The sequence below is a fragment of the Dermochelys coriacea genome, chromosome 1 (genome assembly GCF_009764565.3).
Source record: "Dermochelys coriacea isolate rDerCor1 chromosome 1, rDerCor1.pri.v4, whole genome shotgun sequence".
NCBI lineage: Eukaryota > Metazoa > Chordata > Testudines > Dermochelyidae > Dermochelys > Dermochelys coriacea.
Window position 1 is genome coordinate 5,693,880 of NC_050068.2, and position 21,779 is coordinate 5,715,658.

The following is a 21,779-nucleotide window of genomic DNA, read 5'->3' on the forward strand; positions in this document are numbered from 1 at the left end:
TCTTGGTTTACTTGATTCTGCCTCAACGCTGGGGGAAAAGGTGGGAATCTTGAATCACCAGATGACCTCTTAAGGACCCCACCAGCCCTACATTTCTATGGTTCTATGCACAGAGCAATAGTCACATACTATTGTCAAGATGTTACACGATATCTCACCCAAACCAGAGCTACGAAGCACAACACATGGCTCTAGGACTGGGGTCGAGTCCCTGCAAGCAAGGATTTCCTTATGTTACATTACGGCAGGCAAGCAAGATCAGTCAGAAGGCGGTTCGCAGAAAGAAGAGATGGGAGCCGGCAGGAGAGAACAGCACAGAGAGACAGACGTTCTAGGTCTATGGAGCTGTAAATATCTATGCATTTCATACCCCAGCCTCAGGGAGGTAAGAATTTAGGACTAAAGAGACTGAAGTTCTCACCCCCTCTTTGGCCACCAGCAGCTGCTTCTCTGCATTCTGTTTCTTGATGTTGTAGTACTGGACCTCCACTTCGTGGGTCAGCTGGAGCCATTTCTGCAAGGCCTCTGGTGCGGCCCAGCTGCAGTGGGATTCAAGCTCCTTCTCTGCGTTCTTCAGCGCCATTCGGACCTGTAACAGAAAGTCACAGCAGCAGCATTACAGGAAGGCGTAGGAGCGGGAGAGGGACCCTTTCATTCCAGTTAGCACTCTCCGAGGTAGTCCCTTCAGCGGATAGTTGGTAGCAGCCCCAACACTTGTAATGGCACCAAAAAGAAAAACATTCTCCAGCAAACTAAGTTGGCTATGGCTTGGGGTCAGTAGAAGAGGGAGAATTCCTGTGCACTGAGCCAAAGGGACAACTGAGCTACCAGGGGGGATCTTCCTGGGGGATCATCCTGCATGGGAGAAGCTGCTGCATGAGCAATTGGAGCAACCTACAGGACTTCTCTCTATTCTGCAGGCTGGATCCCTTTCTGATTCGTTTTGCTCTACCGTTATCAGGAATTGGGTTGCGGTTGTCCCTAATCACTTCAGCTATCAGTGCGGTTAAGCAGAATGTTTAGGCAATACAGATCTGGTCTATCTCTCTAAGTCTGTGAAGACGGAGAGCCTGATTCTGATTTACACTGGTGTGAGGGAGAAGAGGAGTAAGTGGAATAACACTGGACTGGATGAGAGGAGAACCAAACCCAGAGTAAATGTATTGAGAGTTTCAGAGTAGCAGCCGTGTTAGTCTGTATTCGCAAAAAGAAAAGGAGGACTTGTGGCACCTTAGAGACTAACAAATTTATTAGAGCATAAGCTTTCGTGAGCTACAGCTCACTTCATCCGATGAAGTGAGCTGTAGCTCACGAAAGCTTATGCTCTAATAAATTTGTTAGTCTCTAAGGTGCCACAAGTACTCCTTTTCTTTTTGTATTGAGAGTGTTTATCTCTGAGCCCTGTAGATCTCTGTGCCCCTCTCTTCTGATCTGCAACGGATGGAATTGCAGCCTTCCTTAAAGCAAAGACATGCTGACAACTCTGAGCAAGCAGCTGCCTCTTTTCAGTGCAGTGACTAAGCCAAACACAAAGGGCTTGTTAAAAGGAGACCTTCACACTGGAGCAAAAAGATAGGAACATTTAGACACAAAGTGAGCTGCTTGGTCAGTATAGTCACATGTTCCACCTGCAATTCCTCTCTCTGCAGCCCAGCCAAGCATCTTCCCCAGCCTGAACGTGGAGTAGGAGGATCAAAAACCAGGGGGTGGCAAGCACAATGAAGGCACAAAACCCTTGGACAAATGCCTGGCTTTGGTAATCATCAACAAGAATTTACACAAATTTAGTGCCTTTCGTCAGATCTCAAAGTGCTTTACAACCCTGTGACTTCAACGGGATGACTTTATCGGGGGTTGGAGCAGGTCCTATCTAGGGTTTAGACCATGTTAGCACCTTGCTAGCAAGAAGCATGTGTCAACATAGCTTTAGTGAACACCCTTTCTTTTTCCAGGATAGACAGCTGCACACCGGATTGAGAATGTAAATGTTTAAATGAATCTCTCAGTAAACCCAGATCAGTTTCCTTTACCGTGTTAACTAACTCAGCTCCATTTAAATTGCATTTGGCTTGAGCATTATTTCTAGCCAAGGACATCACACTAAACTCAGAATATGAAATTTCAAATGCTTATCTGTGAGCACATTTACCAGTCCATCTAGAGCAGTGGACTTCACATTTTTAGGCTGGGTATTCCTTTCCAAATAAAATAGTGTACCGCGTACCCGCCTATGAGATAGGGTCATAATATATTTTATTATGCCACATCTTACTAAACAAAATGTGTTGTCTGCCATTACAGGATTTTTCTTGCATCCCTCCTAACAAGAACTCACGTACCCCAGTTTGAAAACCACTGGTCTAGTGGGACTTATAAAGCAGCCACATTCCAGAGTTAATTACCCACCATTTTACTTTTGTCTGCAATTTTAACAATGTTAAATGTAATTTCCCTAAATAGTTCATAGAAATACAGGGACAGCATCATAATCTTCACGATGGACTAAATTCTCCACACCAATCTCAACTTCCACTGATCTGATCTCCTACCATACATGGAGTTCTGTCCTCTCTAATCAATATAGGTTCTGACCGCACACCCAACCCCATGGTATCTGAGTGCCTGGGAGTGCTGAGCACACAAGCAGAGCAGAACTGTGGAGATGAACCACTTGAATCTGAGACCGGACATTTGTTCAAAATGTTTATGGACAGCAGGGTTCACATAGAAACAAAAAAATCTGTTTTGGGAAACTAAACAGGAAGGTAGTAGTGTAAAATGGCAGTAAGGGGACCAATACATAAGGGGAGGAATGGGCTCTGGAAAGACTGAAGCCTGAGCAAGGTTTATAATCTGGGTGGGGTTTGATGTCACTGGAGGGGGTCAGTGTGTAAACTCTTGTATAGACGAGCTCATCTCACTAAGGCATGGCTAACTTTGCTCTCCAGTAGGAACCTCCAACATGGTCTTTGAAAAACCAGATCTTCTTCTTAGCAGCATCAACTGGTGCAAGAGTAGCTCAGATTTCAGGATTCACAGGGACCCAAAAGTATCTTAGATTTTGACAGGTTGCCTTTGTCTTGTATGATCAGTGGGAGTAGCTAGTGAATTACATCTGTGGCCTCTAGTTCATTTCAGTGGTGATTTTGTTACATCACACAGTGCACGCTGGGTGGATAAAGCCATTACTCACCCACTCAATGAATCCCACGGGAAGGCCTCTAAGAAACAACAGATTGGTTAAGTCACCACTGGCTTCAGCTTTCATTATAAATTTTAATAGGAGGGGAAGGGGGCAATGGGTGTGACTTGACACAATGCACAAACAATACAATTTGTATTTCTGTGACAATACGTGGGTGGCTGTACTGGACTGTAATGTATTTTAAGGTGTATTTGTGTGCGATAGCTTAAACAGGAAATGACTGTCTTGGGAAATTGTATGTAAATGCTCAACTCTGGCAGCAAGTGTTTAAGTAGCTTGGAGGCTCTTAGGGAAAGAGGGGGATGGGGTGTTGCAGAAGCAGTTTAGAATTAATTTAACTGCTGCCTCAAGTTCTCCTAAAATACAGTAAGGAAAGTGCCATACACAGGGGAAGGGGCAGCCCTGTGGTTGGGTCTCAGCACAGAGGGATCAGAGGTATGGCTCAAACTCAGTATCTTCCCTTTGGGGATGGCAGAGGCTGTGGAGCACATTCAACTCTGGAAGCGTGTCTTGCGTTACTCTCCAGGGATCCCTTCTGGTGACGGCATAGAGCAGACTGGATGGGCCCCATGAGAAGGCGCCTTTGAGGGAAAGTATTATATGAGGAAGTGGCAGAGATAGTTGGATCTCTCCTATCCCTAAGGTCAACTGGGAGAATGGCGGCAACAGGACACACTAAGGAAAGTCTAGCTGTGTTTCCCACGCAGCAATGGCCATACAGTATGTGGGTGTCCCATCCCCCGTTTCTGCTTGTACATATGGTATGCAATGCTTGCCTGCTCCAGCTCCTGTTCAGCGTACTTCTGTCTGCTCAGCTCGTTCTCTGTCCCCTCTCGCAGCTCCCGCAGCCGGTGTGCCTCTTGCTTGGCGATGCTGATCTCATCTTGGAGCTTCTTCTCCAGATGCACCTTCTCCACTTCCACGGTGCGGTGTTCCTCCTGGGCCTTCTGCAGCCTAATGCACAGAGACACAGGGAACTGCTAGTGCACACAGGGCTGTGTGTACCTGGGCGAAGGAGCCCCCTGAACAATTACTGCATAACTAGCTGCACACACACGAGGACATACAAGGCCAAACTCTGCTCTCACCTGCACTGGTGTAAACCCAGAGGAACTCCACTGACAACAGTGGAGTGATGCTGCTGTAAATCCAGAGGGAAAGCACAATTCAGCACAGAGTCTCTGTGGCACTGAAACGTCAACATTAAGAAAACTCAAGGAAAAGTTGTCCATGAAACTAAATGATCAACTTCAGATTTTCAGCCACGTTTATTTTTTAAATACCAGAAGAACACAAGCCACAGTCTGATGAAATTGCACTGCAAACTCATTAGATTCTTTTGCGTATTCACGGAAACCCAGAAATAGAGGCCTTCGCCATTATAGAAATGGACATAATCTATATCACTCTACTTCAAGGAGATAAATACTTGAGTTTTTAACAGGCCTCGGGACGTGCCTGTGCATGTGTATACATGCAGATGAGATCTGCCCACATACTCCATTTCCCACTGGATCCAAATTTAGACACACCCTCCTCCCAGGAGTGGTTAATTTTCTCCAACATGGGATTAAATCAGTATTGATTTTGCATGGATGCAAGAGGAAATTACAGATTATTTACCCTTTGGTCAGGAAAACTGATGCTGGCGCACCCCAGGATTTTCAGGACTCTGTTCAATAGCCTTTCAGGTACCTCTCTCAGCCTGCTGTTTCAGGCTTTTTATTGCATTTTCATTTTTTGGAGGGTGCTTCCAAGGCTGTGCTGCTACCTCCCTCAGACACAGCACCGTGGTGCTGCAGCTTCCTGAGTGCACTGAGGAAGAATTAAGCTACGGAGGAAGAAAACGTGAGCTGCAAAGCAGGAGAGCATGTACTAGGACAAATTCTACCCTAGTATTATTCCACTGAAGTCATCAAAGTGACATCAGGAATGAACCTGACTCACTCCGACTGACCTGTTCAAAGAACAAGGTCACTGGAGTCTCAAGTGTTTGTCACCAAAACCACTTCAAATTCAAATGTTAGTTATTCTTTAAAATAAATTAAGTACAATGATCATTTCTAACAGGTAGACTGACTGCCAATTTTAAGACAATGATTCTGCAGCATGTATTCAGTTGAAATGTGTGCGTCTCTGTGTGTGTGGGGGGGGGTTCACTTTATCATTCAGGCTACAAAGACTAATGCTGTATAAGTATGTTGCTGAGGAGAAAACATTGGGTACTAGAGGGTTCTTTAATCTAGTGGAGAAAGGCAGAAGAAGAACCAATGGCTGGAAGCTGTGCCAGACACACTCAACTTAACAATAAGCAGGGCTTAATTTGTGCCAGGGTGGATTCCCGGCACCTCTCGGCTTGGCAGTTCCTAGCCCTGGCACTTCTCAGCTTGGCAGTCCTAGCCCCGGCACCCCTGGGTTTGCCACATCAGTTATGAAAGTAAAAAAATTGCTTGAGCCCCCAGCACCTAATTAAGCACTGGCAATAAGGCACACTTTTTTAACAGGTTGATTAACTACTGGAACAAACTACCAAGGGAAGTGGTGAATTCTCCATCTTTTGATGCCTTTCTAGAAGATGCTTCAAACACGCATGATTGGGCTCATTGCCAGGGTAACTGGATGAAATTCTAGTCTAGATGTGCATGAGGTCAGACTAGATGATCTAATGGTCCCTTCTGGCCTTAAACTCTGAGCTGTTTTCCTCTTTTCTCCAGAGATCCTGTGCTATAGCAGACGGTAAATCAATATAACCGGACGCAACGGTGTGTTTAAATAGTAGAGATTTTGTGACCCAGAGTGCACTGTGAGGACATTTTTGTCCCTTGTCCCTGCAGGTCAGGTTACGGTCCCAACTTAAACAAAGCTATCCTTTCTATTTATATTCCACGTGCTGGTCAGTCAGTTTCCTTTTCAGGATTTGTTGGAGTTTTAGGATAACTGTAGTATGGTTTGGGAGTTATGAGGATAAAAGCTTTCTGAGATCAGGCAGGCATAAACTGAGCCAATGAAACCATTACTGGGCTTAAGCGTAAAGATTCAAAGAATGGCTATGAAAATAGTTAACAGGCTGTGGAAGACTTTTAAAAACTAAACTGCAAGCTGAATCATTCCAGCTAAAAGCATTTCCAGTCATCAAACCTCTTCTCATTCAGGGTATCCAACCCTTTCCCCCCCCCCCCCCGCTGGAATGACAGCTCAGTTTCTGATTATTTACCCCCCTTTCCAAACCAAAAGAAGGGAAATGACTGAAATATGTGCAGCACAGCAGCTCTGAGGTATAACAGGAACCAACTGCAATCGAAGGCAAGGACCTTTTGCCCAGGCCACTAGAAGCCTTGGCCGGCAGGTTTCCTTTAGACGTACTGGGAGTAATCGAGACCCTCTGAGGAGGGATGGCAAGGAAAACCTCCAGCCCCAAGAAGAGCGATTGTTTGTGGGAAGCAACTTGTGCGAACAAACCAGACGCCAGGAGGGTTGACTTTTGTTAAAGTTCAAAGAGGGATAGGGAAGCAGAACCTGCCTGCACGAGATGTTGCTTCTAGGCACTGCTACTTTGAGAAACGCTAGTTTTGTGAGCCCACAAGTGACCATTCAGTTACAAACAAATCAAATGAGGGGAAGCCGATCCTTATCGCAGAATTCTGCTCTGTGTGATGCACACACTTAGACTGCTCTCTTCAAGTCCTTGTACAAAAATAAAGGACTGCATCTGTCTTCTGTTTACTTCACAGCCCAGATTCAAAAAATGGGAAGAATGTTAAAGACACACTTCGAAACATTACTATGAACAAACGAAACCCGTGTTTTGGGAGCAGGGGCTAGAGGGGAGCAGTCCGCTGCTCCACTTAAGAGTGCAAGCCCCAGAGAACACTGCAAACACAACCCTCCTCATGGTGTAGACATGGCAGTTCAAAACAAGATTTGGATGGGCTGGACTTTCTTCAGCCATTTTGTTGGCTGTGCTGCTGGACAAGGGTTTATTTTCAATTTACGGTTCTGCTAAGAAACACAAATATTTTCATTCCTAATTTTAAAAGAATCCTATTGAGACGTTCCAAGTTTAGAGATAAACCCACGCTCTCTGCCCTCCATGGATCATTGCTCCATCACTTCCATACTAGGCTTGTTAATCCTCCACAGACATTAGAATGCCCTCTGTTTAAAGGGGAAATGTCCCGGTGGTGTGTGTGTCATTGGGGGAAAGGGAAAGAGATTAATCCTTAATATTTCTGTCGAATGCACTAGTCAGAGTTCTTCTGTTCCCCCCTTTTATTATTCATGTTTCATGCAAACAACAGTCCACCATTTCCTCTGTTGCTCACCAAAGACAAAAAAAACTTTTCCCTGCATGTTCTCAATCAGTGCGACTGGATTCACATACGCCAATTTTACGCTAGTGGCGCTCCAATGAGTTCAGTGGAGTTATTCTGAATTTACACTTATGTAAGTGCAAGCAATTTGGAAGACTTCCTGGGAACAGTCTCCATTAAGGGATATCCTGTAAATGTTCTAGATTAGAACAGATTTGACTTCCTGTATCATGCTTTACTACTCTAGATATCTCAAAGGCCCTCACTTAAGTTCTAAGTGAGGCAATGAAGTAGCCATTTGATAGACCGTGGAAAAGGCATTATGTACTCAGCACCTGGGACAGACACCTGTTTCAGTGTGACTCACACCGTTTGTCTGGAACCCAGATTAGTCACAATTTTTCAAAGAGAACCATGGAATGATTCCATTTGGACCACTGAAAGATGACTTGTACATAGCATTCTCTATCACCGTAGCATCTGAGCACCTTGCAGACTAATAAACGTATCCTCTCAGCATCATGTGAGGTAGGGAAGTATTATTCCCTTTTTACAGAAAGGGACTCAGTCTACCCTGGGCAAGTCGGTTTGCACAAGGTCCCCAGGGAGTCTGTGGCTGAGCCAGGAAATGATCACTCACCTCCTTCCTTCCAGGTCAGTGTTCTATTCACAGACAACACTTCCTACTTTAATGCTCTGCAGACCTGTCATGAGGAGGTCTCTCTGAAGCTTTTAGCTGTGCCTGCCATGTGCGGTTTCAGGTTTCTTTGTGTTTGGCTTTAGGTAAAATTAGCGAATGTTCACCGGCACATCTACTTGTTTATGTTGTCCTATCTTCAATGACAGATCCCAAGGTCATGTCTTACACAGCAGGTTTACAGCAATGTTCGTATTTAGGCCCAATTCCTACAGGGCAAGTTCTCTTAAACCCCCAGCATAAACTCAGAAGTTGCCTCCAAGTCCTACCTAAAAGCATACACTTAGAGGTACAGAGTAAAATTCTGATGATCTACAGTAATTATCTCAATAGGCAGTCAGACTTCAAATAGGAAATCCTATTGGTTTCTCAATTTAGCAAATCCTTTTTCTTTGTGGAATTGCCAATCTGGCAATGGTAAAATTATACACAACCCTGAAATGATTTGTTGCTCAGAACTGGCTGCCTCAAAGACATACAGTAAATGTAGTTTTTCCCTCTCTTCATGTCAGGAACAAAGCAGATCATATGTGTGTGTCACCAAGAAGGGAAGGTGGTGAGTTTGGCACCATCATCTTGACACACATCTTTCCTTTGAGGTGAATGCCAACTAATGTCATCACACAGAGCTACTTAACAGAAGAAAGTTCTCACAAACACAACACTCATGAGCAGGGTTATTCTCTGCCAGCTGTTCTGACAGGATAGGTAAGGAACCAGGCTCCAGTACTGTATGTGTATGTGACACAGTTTCCAATGGCTGAAGTGTTTGTAAAAATCTTCACGGCAGGTTTACATTCCTAAGATGCTGGCACGTATACAGGCAACTTTTCACGTTAGCTAGTGCACACACACAATTGGCTTAGAAGTCTGCTCACACTGCAGTCATTGGGAGTTTAGCCATCGACTTCTACGGCAACCAGAGTAGACTCTGTATCTTTGAAAATTATATTCAAGAGACAAGTAAAAATAATTAGAGCCAAAATCTACCAGGTTCTGTTAAAAATGGTGATTTCAGCAAGAAACTAACCTTTTTTAAAGAAGAAAATGAGATTGTCAGTAGTAACCCTTTGTCCATACATAGGGCCTGTAGCAGCCGTTACACATGTAAGCAGCCACATTGAGGTCAATGCCATTACTCATGTGAGTAAAAGTTGCATTCTTCAGCCCACAGTATTTTGCCAAAGAAGAAATGAAACATTTTTATGATGAACAAGAGACTGAGTTCAGCTGCTTACATTTAATGTTCCAGTACTGAATTTTCTAACTTTTTTTGTGATTCCTAGTAAACAACGTATGAGATCTGGATATCCCTGTAGTGCCTGAGAAGCGATGGCTCCTCCAGATTCTTGGAGGATTTTGGCCAAATTCCTCTCCTGAACCATTTCCAGAATATTGATGTGTTTCACCCTCTCTCTTGGCTAATACGAAGATACAACCTGAGTCAGTCCAGATGATGGATTCTAAAGGAGCCAGATTACTTAACATTCTTTTTGAAAGGCTTTTTCTTCCTGTAGGAGCAAGTCTATTTTGTGATTTTAAAAGGAAAGCAAAAGAATTCTGGTTTCTTTCAATATCATTTGGACTGACACAAAGAAACAATAGCTGACCAGCTTCACTGCTGTAGCACAGGAAAGTATGAACCATCAGGAGCAAGTTCCCATTTAAAGTAAGACAATAGGCTCAAACACAAGGGTGTCAAGCCCCTGTCAACTACAGCAGGGGCATCCAAGTCATGTTAGCTAAGAATCAGAGTGCTTGCAGTTGTTAATGATCAAAGTACGAAAGTTCTAGCTGGAATATGACGGACTCAGGGGAGGAAAAGCTAGGCCCGTCACATTTAACCTTCTCAAAGACAGCATAACTGATTTGGAGAAAACGTTCCCACAAAATTCATTTTCTGTATAAAAATTACAGCTCAACCTGAATTTGAGAAAAACATGAGCAACCAACAAAAGGGAATTAGGGTGGAAATCAGCATTCAGCCTTAACTACTATCTGTGCTGCTCAAGTCCCCTAAAAATACATGAGATGCTTGTGCCTCATGCTGCCAATTCAGCATAGTGACTTTACATGACAGGCGCAGGCCCTTATAATAGCATCTGAAGCAAGTTTTAACTCCTCTAGTCTTCATGGGACACATCCCAAGTACATCTAACCAGTGCACATTGTGCAGGGAGTGGCAAGGGTGAAGTTATGTCCAAATTTCTTAACTAGCTGACCAAATGCATTCAAAGACTGTGCAGCCACATCAATAATGTCAACTGAGTAACAGGTTTGCAATGATCACCTAAGGTTATGGCTGATACCCATACAGCATAAGAGGCTGACTGCTAATGGTTTAATCCAAACTAACAGGAGAGATTTAAGCTTTCCCTGGAGGTAGGTGGTTAAGTAGGACTCGCCTTTCTTGAAGGTCGTGCAGACTCTGCTCAGCTCTGTGAAGCCCTTCTAGGTCTTTCATCATCCTCTTCACGTGCTCCTTTGAGTAGCGGTTCTGGATGTAGGCAAACCAGCAGCCACCCACTCCAATGACAATGGACACCACCAACATGAAATCCTTTAGGTGGTTATGACGAGTTACTGGGGAAAAAAAGAATTATAAATAGATAGTTTAATTCAAAGACGGAAATAGGATGATCTGCTTTGCAATGTTTTCTTTGCACCACAGGGAAAAAATTAACAGCATTAGAAAGAATTATGGACCTAGAAACACAGCAGGCAGGAAGGACTCATGCCCACCCATACCTACAAATCCCCTTGAAATCACCAGAAAACACAACTACTTTCCTTAACAGATGATCCCAAACCAATACTGGAGAGAAGGCTCAGACACTACTGCGATGGGCATGGTATAAAAACCCTTAATTTAATGGTGTGAAACTCTGTACCTCAGGGGAACACCCATGTTCATCCTTGTAAAATGATTGTGTGGTATCCAATGCAAAGTTTGTCATGTTGGGTGTCTTTGGAAGGTTCATGATGCACTGAGCATGGTTTTTATAGTAAGGTAATAGGTTATAATTTCATGTATATAGTTATGAGGCTGAAAATATGACCTCATGGCTTAAAATAAGCCCAGGCAAAAACTCTCCAAAAGCTGAGAGGCAGTTCACACCTCATCTGGGCACATATGGGACAAACCCAGCCTCACAAGAACAAAGGACACTGGCCTAGACAGCAACAAAAGAATCTGTTGGACTCTCGAGGGAGTCACTCCCCCTCCTTTGGTCAGTTTAGAACTCCGATGAGGTAATGCTCACCTGATTCTGAAGGCGGGGGTGGGAGTGGGGTGGGGAAGAAGCCAAGGGGGAAGAAAGAACATGATAAAAGGGAGAGATGTTTGCCATGCTCTTCCTCTCTCTTCCACCTCCATCTACAGACACCACCACCAAGCAACTGAAGTGCTGATCAAAGGGGAGAGCCTGGCTGAAGAGCAACCAGCCAGCCTGTGGTGAGAAGTATCTAAGTTTGTGAGGACATTCAAAGTGTTAAGATCAGCTTAGAATGCGTTTTGCGTTTATTTCATTTGACCAAATCCGACTTGATATGCTTTGACTTACAATCACTTAAAAACTATCTTTCACAGTTAATAAATTTGTTTATTTATTCTACCTGAAGCAGTGTGTTTGGTTTGAAGCATCCCACCCCTGTGGGATAACAAGCCTGGTACATATCAAGAACTCATATAAGCTTGCAGCATCCAGCGGGCATAACTGGACACTGCAAGATGGAGGTTCCTAGGGTTGTGTCTGGGACCACTAGTGTCATTCGGCTGCAAGTAGCTGGTAGCAGCTTACGTGCCAGAGGCTGTGCATGAACAGCCCAGGAGTGGGGGTTCTCACAGCAGAGCAGGGTTAGGTTGGCTCCCAGAGTCAAGGATTGGAGTGACATAGCAGATCATCGGTCCAGAAAGCACCAGAGGGGAACATCACAAAGAGGTCGTGTCCCAGCTACATCAAAGACTGAATGCTGATCTGCCAACCACTATGACAGCTGCACTCCTTTGGGCCAGTGCAGATCACAAAGCCCAAGACAAAGCACAGGAGAGCTGGGGAGAAAGCATTCTTTGATGAGGGGATCTGGCTACAGAACAAACTTGCAGAGAAGATGAAGCAAATTTGGAGTCTGATTATCTTTAGAGAACATTGCAAAATCTTCATCTATAAAAAAGTCACTTTATCTTAATAGTGACACACAACACTGACAGCCCCTTTCTCTAAGCCCTTACCAATAAAAAGGGTCGAATTAATAAAATCTAAACCCCACCCTGTTGTTGTTAGCAGAATGTAGACCTCAAAAAGGGAGAAGTGCCAATAGGTGAATGAAGTCCACTTGGGAACTTGCTATTGCTATTGATTTTAAAGGGAATATGCTTAGATCCTACAGTGATGAGAGGCACCATAAAGCCCTAAAATAAATAAATAGAACCTAGAAAGATATGAAATTCTTTCCCAATGCCCTAATTAAGCTAAGTCATTTAACCTTTTGCACGGGAACAAGAGTCATCATAGCTGGGCATCTAACCACACTGGGGGGTTAGGGGTTACCTCTAGTGTATAATTTATGAAAAATCCTGGACAAAGAGACTCTTACTAGGATTTCCAAGGACAGAGAATATCAGACATTAGCCATCTTTAATATTTAACCCAAACTATGTTTCTGTTTCCTCTCACTGGGACAAACACTGAGCTAGATCCTGCAGCCATCAGCTACATTCAAGTCAACTTTGCAAGAGCCTACTTGGGTTCATAGATTCATAGATACTAAGGTCAGAAGGGACCATTCTGATCATCTAGTCCGACCTCCTGCACAACGCAGGCCACAGAATCTCACCCACCCACTCCATGATGAGTCAGGGCTGCAGATCAGGCCCACAGGAGTCTGTTCACTTGGCAGCTATAAGAGGAGGAATCAAAAGAAACATCCCAGGAATCAATAATTAAGAGGAGTGTCTCACTTCACCTAAAGTGGAAGGATTTTTATGAGGAGTCTACATAACTCCCCTACCCTCAACTGAATACTTAACCCTGAGGATGCAGGGCATTTCCAAAGTACTTGGACTAATCAGACCATTTCTGGATTCGGAGATTAGGGTGGCTGAGATCCAAAGAGCCATAAGAGGGCTAACAAGCAACGCAAGTTTGTTTCTTAGAGGGATTATCATTTAAGTTGTATAATGCATTCTCACAGCTACCTTATAAAGAAAAAAGAAAAGGAGTACTTGTGGCACCTTAGAGACTAACAAATTTATTAGAGCATAAGCTTTCGTGAGCTACAGCTCACTTCATCGGATGAATTTGGTGGAAAAAAAAAATGCAAACAGATGGACATCATACCGAAAGGACTGAAGGTAAGTTGTTGGGTTTTTTTTTTCCACCAAATGCATCTGATGAAGTGAGCTGTAGCTCACGAAAGCTTATGCTCAAATAAATTTGTTAGTCTCTAAGGTGCCACAAGTACTCCTTTTCTTTTTGCGAATACAGACTAAACACGGCTGCTACTCTGAAACTTATAAAGAAAGAAAGTGTCTTTTTTGGGGGGAGGGGGGGAGATCAGATGATAGCCCCTGCTCTTTCTTCCTTCCCTTGTGAAGAAGCCTGCACCTCAGCAGTAATGTAAGCAGACCCCGGAAGCCATGCTTCCTCTCACAGACCAAAAACTTTATAAAGTACTCTTTGTGAGATTCTTCCACTAATAGTAATTAGGCTGGAGGATGATTTCACCCACTGCGGTCCAACAGGTAAAAATGGGATTTACTGGGATTAGATACTTCTCGTAACGCAGTGAGCCTCATCAAATAAGCATTCAGCTCCTCCTAGTCCTGTCAATAGGAATAGCTTGACAAGGAGAAGTGAGTATTTGTGATGGAAGTTCAAAAATAAATGGCTAAAGCTTCATGTAACTGATCCCAAAGTGCCTAGAAAAATCACATCTAGATAATTTAAGGATGATAGAAAATAGTAACTTTCCCTCCACACCCTCTTTAAATCTGAGGAACTTCAAGCACTTCTATAGACATAAATTAAGCCTTACAACACCTCTGAGAGGTAGACAATACATTACACACATTTTGCAGATGGGTAAACTGAGGAACAAGTGACATGTCCAAGATCACTCTAAAAGTCAGTGAAAAAGCTGGGAAAAAAGAACCTAGCAGTTCTGGCTCCTACTCCCCTATTCTAAGTTGGCAGAGAAAGGTGTAACATGATCCAATGGTGAGAAGTTGAAGCTAGATATGCTCAGACTGGAAATAAGTCGTCATTTTTAAAGGTGGAAGTAATTAACCACTGGAACAATTTACCAAGGGCCGTGGTGGATTCTCATCACGGACAATTTTTAAATCACAATTAGATGTTTCTCCAAAAGATCTGCTCTAGGAATTATTTTGGGGAAGTTCTGTGGCCTGTGTTATAGAGAAGATCAGACTAGATGATCACAATGGTCCCTTCAGGTCTTTAAATCTATGAATCTATGAAATTATTAAGACAGCAATTCCTGGTGTGAAAATATGGCTTAAATTCAGGATAGAAGACGAATGCAGTGAGGTGCCTCATCGCTTGAAAAAAGCAAAGAGATTGTCATTGATGGGGAGCTAGTGATTCCTAGATATCCTATGATTTACATTGCATAGAAGCCTATGCAGGGCTCAACCCCCACTGGAGCCATATTTTGAGGACATAAGTGGTCCACATGCTGTGTGCTGACATTTGCTGAAGAGTGATTTCTGAGTAGGACAGAGCTCAGAGTCCCATTTTCATTTCCATCCTTTCCTGGAGATTTAGGCAAAGATACTGAAAGACATTAAGAGAGGCCATTATCTGACATAGCATACTATAAAACCCCATCTTGGTTTAAATTTTAACAGCTTTTGGTTTTGGATCCTAGCAGTAAGAGTGGGTTAACAGGCACCTTCAAGACCTACTACAATGCTCTATTTCCCAGGGAAATTTCCATTATGTCTTTGTGAAGTTGGCTCCTTTCCTCTAAACAGATTATTCCGGTGCCTCCTGTTTGCTGTGGTAATGACTCAAACAGTAAATGCTGGATTTTTACATTTCTTATTCTCTCCTGAATGAGGAGCAATGAATGGGTGGCTGGGCTGGTACCCCTCTGCATGTGACTTCACCACCAATCCTGCCCACCTTGCTCAGAGTTGTGGGGTGTCTCAGCTCTCCCACTACAATAAAATCCATTTGGGTCTCCTCATGTGTAAATTTCGAGTTCAAAATTTCGATCTGGAGGATGGTGTGGATTGCACTCTCAGCAAATTTGCGGATGATACTAAACTGGGAGGAGTGGTAGATACGCTGGAGGGGAGGGATAGGATACAGAAGGACCTAGACAAATTGGAAGATTGGGCCAAAAGAAATCTAATGAGGTTCAATAAGGATAAGTGCAGGGTCCTGCACTTAGGATGGAAGAATCCAATGCACCGCTACAGACTAGGGACCGAATGGCTCGGCAGCAGTTCTGCGGAAAAGGACCTAGGGGTGACAGTGGACGAGAAGCTGGATATGAGTCAGCAGTGTGCCCTTGTTGCCAAGAAGGCCAATGGCATTTTGGGATGTATAAGTAGGGGCATAGCGAGCAGATCGAGGGACGTGATCGTTCCCCTCTATTCGACACTGGTGAGGCCTCATCTGGAGTACTGTGTCCAGTTTTGGGCCCCACACTACAAGAAGGATGTGGATAAATTGGAAAGAGTACAGCGAAGGGCAACAAAAATGATTAGGGGTCTAGAGCACATGACTTATGAGGAGAGGCTGAGGGAGCTGGGATTGTTTAGTCTGCAGAAGAGAAGAATGAGGGGGGATTTGATAGCTGCTTTCAACTACCTGAAAGGGGGTTTCAAAGAGGATGGCTCTAGACTGTTCTCAATGGTAGCAGATGACAGAACGAGGAGTAATGGTCTCAAGTTGCAATGGGGGAGGTTTAGATTGGATATTAGGAAAAACTTTTTCACTAAGAGGGTGGTGAAACACTGGAATGCGTTACCTAGGGAGGTGGTAGAATCTCCTTCCTTAGAGGTTTTTAAGGTCAGGCTTGACAAAGCCCTGGCTAGGATGATTTAACTGGGACTTGGTCCTGCTTTGAGCAGGGGGTTGGACTAGATGACCTTCTGGGGTCCCTTCCAACCCTGATATTCTATGATTCTATGATTCTATGATTCAGTTTGGGCCAAGCTGGAGTGACCGATGGGTAAAGTGAACCCAGATTTCTTTTTCCTTTAATCTAAGAGAAATGAATAAGGTTTAAGATTATTGCCAAGAAGCTAATGGATGCATTTTTCTTTTTGTCATTGAGTTCTAACAACAGGCTTTGATTGTACCAGGTAAGAGATGGAAGTGTTGCAACTCCAAGTTACCTTTTTCATTTGTTCACAAATCTTTCTGTTTGACATTTGGTAACACCACATCACACTAAGACTCAAGCCTGTAAAAATGTGCCATTTATAATATCCTATCATGTAGAAGGTACAGTACAGATGGTAAGATAAACATATACAAAGGCAGAGAGGGGAAAGAGCAACTACGCCCAAGACACTACAGATCTATGGAATGAGAAGTCCGGCAGATGGGACACGGGCAGGAAACAGGATAAAAATTGATTAACACAATCTATTCCTAACCAGGACGTGCTTGCTATACCTCCTGGAATGCATCTGTGCCCTTGATGTATTCATGAAGGACCGAGTGATGTGAAACAGACAGGATATTCAGAAGGGCATATGAAATGCTGCACCATCTTTTCCTCCTAAAGCCCAAGGATTAGGGAAAGCTTGGGAGATTTGCAGATAAGAGATGAAGCCCCACTGCTCGAGATGGTTTTCATGCTGTCAAGAAACAATCAGTTACAGGCCAGAAAGACAGTACTTGACCAAACCTTGAAGGAAAAGCAAAAAGTTGATATAATTAGCATTTTACAGTAATTTGTGCCACTACAAAGTGATACTTGTGCTCGTGAAAGAAATGAGACAAGCAATATTTATTCCATTTACAGATATCTTTGTGTAACGCCGACAGACCCCGTCGTTGGGCGGGATCAAACCTGGGGCCTCTGGAGTTTAGTGCATGAGCCTCTACTGCATGAGTTAAAAGCCAACTGTTAGCTAAGGCTGTACAGCAGACTCATTTAACTCTCTCTAAGAGGTCTCGGTGCCACTAGATGGGACGCAACAGCACACCCAGAAGGTGTGTGGGTTACCTACTTCCCCTACCTAAGGAAGCAGGAGTAATGGTCTCAAGTTGCAGTGGGGGAGGTTTAGGTTGGATATTAGGAAAAACTATTTCACTAGGAGGGTTGTGAAGTACTGGAATGCGTTACCTAGGGAAGTGGTGGAATCTCCTTCCTTTGAGGTTTTTAAGGACAAGCTTGACAAAGCCTTGGCTGGGATGAGTTAGTTGGGGATTGGTCCTGCTTTGAGCAGGGGGATGGACTAGATGACCTCCTGAGGTCCCTTCGAACCCTGATATTCTATGATTCTATGTCACAAGCTTCAGAGACTTCCCAGTTGAAATCCCGGACGAGCCCCCACTTCTAACGCCAACAGATCCTGGTCGTCAGTGGGTGGGATCAAACCTGAGACCTCTGGAGCTTAGTGCATGAGCCTCTCCCGCATGAGCTAAAAGCCAGGGGGCTGTTAGCTAAGGCTGTAGAGCAGACTCATTAATTGCTCTTTCTAAGTGTTCTCCGTGCCACTAGATGGGACAGAGCACCACACCCAGAAGGTGCGTGGGTTACATTTGCACACCTACTGGAATCCAGTATAGTCAATAGACTTCGATGTCAATTCACCTCCCTCTCATTGAATCCATGCACCAGGCACAGAAGACAAGGATGATGGAACTGAATAGTTCTACAAAATCCAGCTAAAGACACAGATATGGAGCCAAAACATGATGAGCTGCTGATTAAAGGAAGTGGAAGAAGAGGATGTTGACCAGCCCACAAAGGAGAGAGAGATGGACGGGGAATGAACAAAACGATTCAATATTTGGTTTTTGTTCTGGGAATCAGTATGTTTTTGTAATCTCTATATATCAATGCACCTCCAGGAAAACAGCACACTTGGGCCCCTCCAGCTCAGCTCAACAGGATTCAAAACAAGGACTGAAAACCCTGGCACTCCCTCTGTCAGGTGCTGATATCAGATCAGATCAGTAGTTGCTGCCTTCAGTGGTCAGACTGTCCCCTCAACTGCATACAAGAAACACGTCAGCAATGTAGAAAGAAAAGGAGGACTTGTGGCACCTTAGAGACTAACAAATTTATTTGAGCATAAACTTTTGTGAACTACAGCATCCAATGAAGTGAGCTGTAGCTCATGAAAGATTATGCTCAAATAAATTTGTTAGTCTCTAAGGTGCCACAAGTCCTCCTTTTCTTTCTGCGAATACAGACTAACACGGCTGCTACTCTGAAACCTGTCAGCAATGTAGTTATAATCTATGCAGCATGAGAGAAAGAAAAAGCCAAATGAACCAACTGCTGCAGTGAAAGAAAGAAATATCACAGAACTGGGAGGGATGGGGGGAGACTGAATTCACTCATGCTTACATGCCAGTGAATATTGAAATCACGGCTCTCAGATGAAGCATTACAGCCCATGGAAAGGCATGTGTAGCTTAATCTGAGAACTACATCACCAAGCACTATGTGAGCACACGCAGCAGGAAGCAGACATGCAGAAGCAGACCCTGGGAAACGCGACAAAGAAAGCAGCATGTATCAATGAGCAGGGTGAGTCGCCTGAATGGCAGCACCAACTGGGAGACTCAAAGAATGTTCAGCATAGTGAAAGCTCACAAAAGGCTTCCAGCCAAGAAAAGCCACCATGTGCAGCAACTGTTCTATCCTGCAGAAGTGGAGAAAATGAATGAAAGGGGAAAGGGTCACAGTGAACCTTAGCAGACAAACTGGATGAAATACCACATTTCACCCTCTGGGCGACAAGCTAAACACTGCTAAACCTCTGCCATCTCTGGAGGCCTGAGTTAGAAAATGCAGCAAATAAGGTTTGAAAGAGAAAGTAATCCACATGAGTTCAGTTTACATGTCTTTGCAATCTGAAGTATGAATGAGAAAGACAGGAACATACTTTGCAAGAGGTGGAGAGGGAGAACATTATGCATAATCAAAGGAATCATTATTTGATTTTCTACCAAGACCACCTAAAGGAATATTAGGATTAGATCTCGCTCATTTCTTCTATAAATGCTAAATGAGTAATGGAGAGGGATGGAACAAATTGAAAAGTGATACTACCAGCAGTTGTTGACTCATGAGCAAGCTTTTCACTTTGGCTCAGTCCTCATCAGCTCAATCTTTTATGCCGTGTAACGCATTATAGACCTTTGCTCCCAGTGGTCTTGGTCTATACACTTTAGGTTTCTCTAGGATGCCAATAACAACATTCACTCTGCTGGAAATGAAGCTGCATTAATCTGATGGGATCACCCTTTCAGTGAGGATGAGTCATGATTTCTGGAGTTAATACCACTGCTGTGGTAGGGAAGTGTGATGGGGTGTATTCCCCACACTGGCCATGAGAGGGTAAATTAGGCCAGTCAGGCCTAATTAACAAATTAAGCAGCAAGTAGGGGAGAGATGTAGGCTACAAGGAGGCCACTAATTAGAAGCAGACACAGCTGGGCAAGAACAAGAGGACCTGTACAAAGCCCAGAAGCTGAAAGTAGCAAAGGGGGGCTGCAGGGAAGGAGGCCATCGTCACTCCCTGCGAAGAGGGAGAGTGGGCTGGCAAGCCCAAAGAGAGAAGGGAGCTAGTTATGTAGGAAGGAGTCCAGGGAAACAGCAGCAAGGGTAGGATAGGGGTCGGCAACCTTTCAGAAGTGACTAAGAAATTTATTTGAGCATAAGCTTTCGTGAGCTACAGCTCACTTCATCGTATGCATTCAGTGGAAAATACAGTGGGGAGATTTATATACATAGACAACATGAAACAATGGGTGTTACCATACACACTATAACAAGAGTGATCACTTAAGGTGAGATATTACCAGCAGGAGAGCGGGGGGGGAACCTGTAGCTCATGAAAGCTTATGCTCAAATAATTTGTTAGTCTCTAAGATGCCACAAGTCCTCCTTTTCTTTTTGCGAATACAGACTAACACGGTTGCTACTCTGAAACCTTTCAGAAGTGGTGTGCCAAGTCTTCATTTATTCACTGTAATTTAAGGTTTTGTGTGCCAGTCATACATTTTAACATTTTTAGAAGGTCTCTCTCCTATAAGTCTATATTATCTAACTAAAGTATTGTGGTATGTAAAGTAAATAAGCTTTTTAAAATGTTTAAGAAGCTTCATTTAAAATTAAATTAAAATGCAGATCTTATCAAGTTAGTGTGATCCTTGCCCTTGCTTTTCCTTGCTGAGTTTTGCAATGTCCCCAGGCAGGCAGTGGGCTGAGCAAGCGGGCAGCCGGGACCTTGGTTGGCAAGGGGCCAGCGGACGGAACCCCAGACCAGCAGCGATCTGAGCAGGGTCAGCGGCTGGGACCCCAGACTGGCACAGGGCCAGCGAATAGAACCCTAGACCAGCAGCAGAGCGCCACTGAAAATCAACTCATGTGCCACCTTTGGCACGCGTGCCATAGGTTGCTGACTAGGCTAGGACCATGCTGCATGTTCTAGAGTCCCTGGGATGGAACCCAAGATACAGGGTGGGCCTGGGTTCCCCTACCAGCCACTGGGAAATGGCACAGGGCTTTGGAGTTGCCAGACGGACAGCTGGTCCAGGAGTGAGATTCCACTGGAAGGGGAGGACCTGGCCGGAGGGCCAAGTCATGGACAGCAAGCTGCAGCTCCAGGAGTGAGAGGGGCTGCAAGGTGAAAGAGACGATGGGTAGAGACACCACCAGAGGAAGACAGAACCTGGCAAGAGCTAATCCCCAGAGTTGCCAGAAGGAGATGCCTGCGTGACAAGAAGTAAAAAAGACAAAAGCAATGAGCATATGCAAAGTAGCACAAGAAATGGATGTGAAGAATCTGTGCTACCTGTGCTGAGGAGGGCTGTGTTGAGGTTATCTAGTGAAAACTGGCTATAGTATTTTCAACACGCGAGAAACCCAAGCTCTTTTGGAGTAAAACTGCAAGCGTATCCCCCATCAGACAGATTTCCTGAAGGTGCGGAAAGGATAACTATACCAAAAAGGCCACAAAACTGGAAATGTTAATTTTGTCTCTTTTCACAGCACCTGGGAACAAAGAGAAAAGCTGGACCCTGAAGGCAGCAGATAAGTGGCCAGAGGATTTAGAGCAGGTGCTACTGACGCTCTTCTGAGAATATCACCGACATGGAAGATGTGAGCACTGAACCAAAGTACGATGCGGTTGCTACTACTGGGGAAGATGAAGAGGAGCACTTTGGAACATTCTGGGTATTTATCATAAGGCAGTGGGAGACTGGTGAATCATAATATAAATAGACTCCTTCCATTATATATGATAGATGGCTCTTGATTAATTTGATTTCCTCCCTGATTCAGTTCATACAGTAGCACCCCCGTTTAAAACTCAAACTGCAGCTGCAGGAAAGAGATGCCACTA

At 44.2% G+C, this 21,779-nt stretch overlaps 1 protein-coding gene across 3 annotated transcripts in view; it reads right to left on the bottom strand.

Moving 5' to 3' along the window:
- The window catches only part of STIM1 (stromal interaction molecule 1), a 177,189-nt gene that overhangs the window by 20,405 nt on the left and 135,005 nt on the right, over positions 1 to 21,779 (bottom strand). For all 3 annotated transcript variants that reach the window (XM_038398851.2, XM_043503978.1, XM_043503979.1), the window contains exons 7-9: positions 10,618 to 10,795; positions 3,982 to 4,159; positions 422 to 589 (exon numbers count right to left, since the gene is read on the bottom strand). In XM_038398851.2, the coding sequence (XP_038254779.1) occupies positions 422 to 589; positions 3,982 to 4,159; positions 10,618 to 10,795 (524 nt within the window). The remainder of the gene's footprint in view (positions 1 to 421; positions 590 to 3,981; positions 4,160 to 10,617; positions 10,796 to 21,779) is intronic.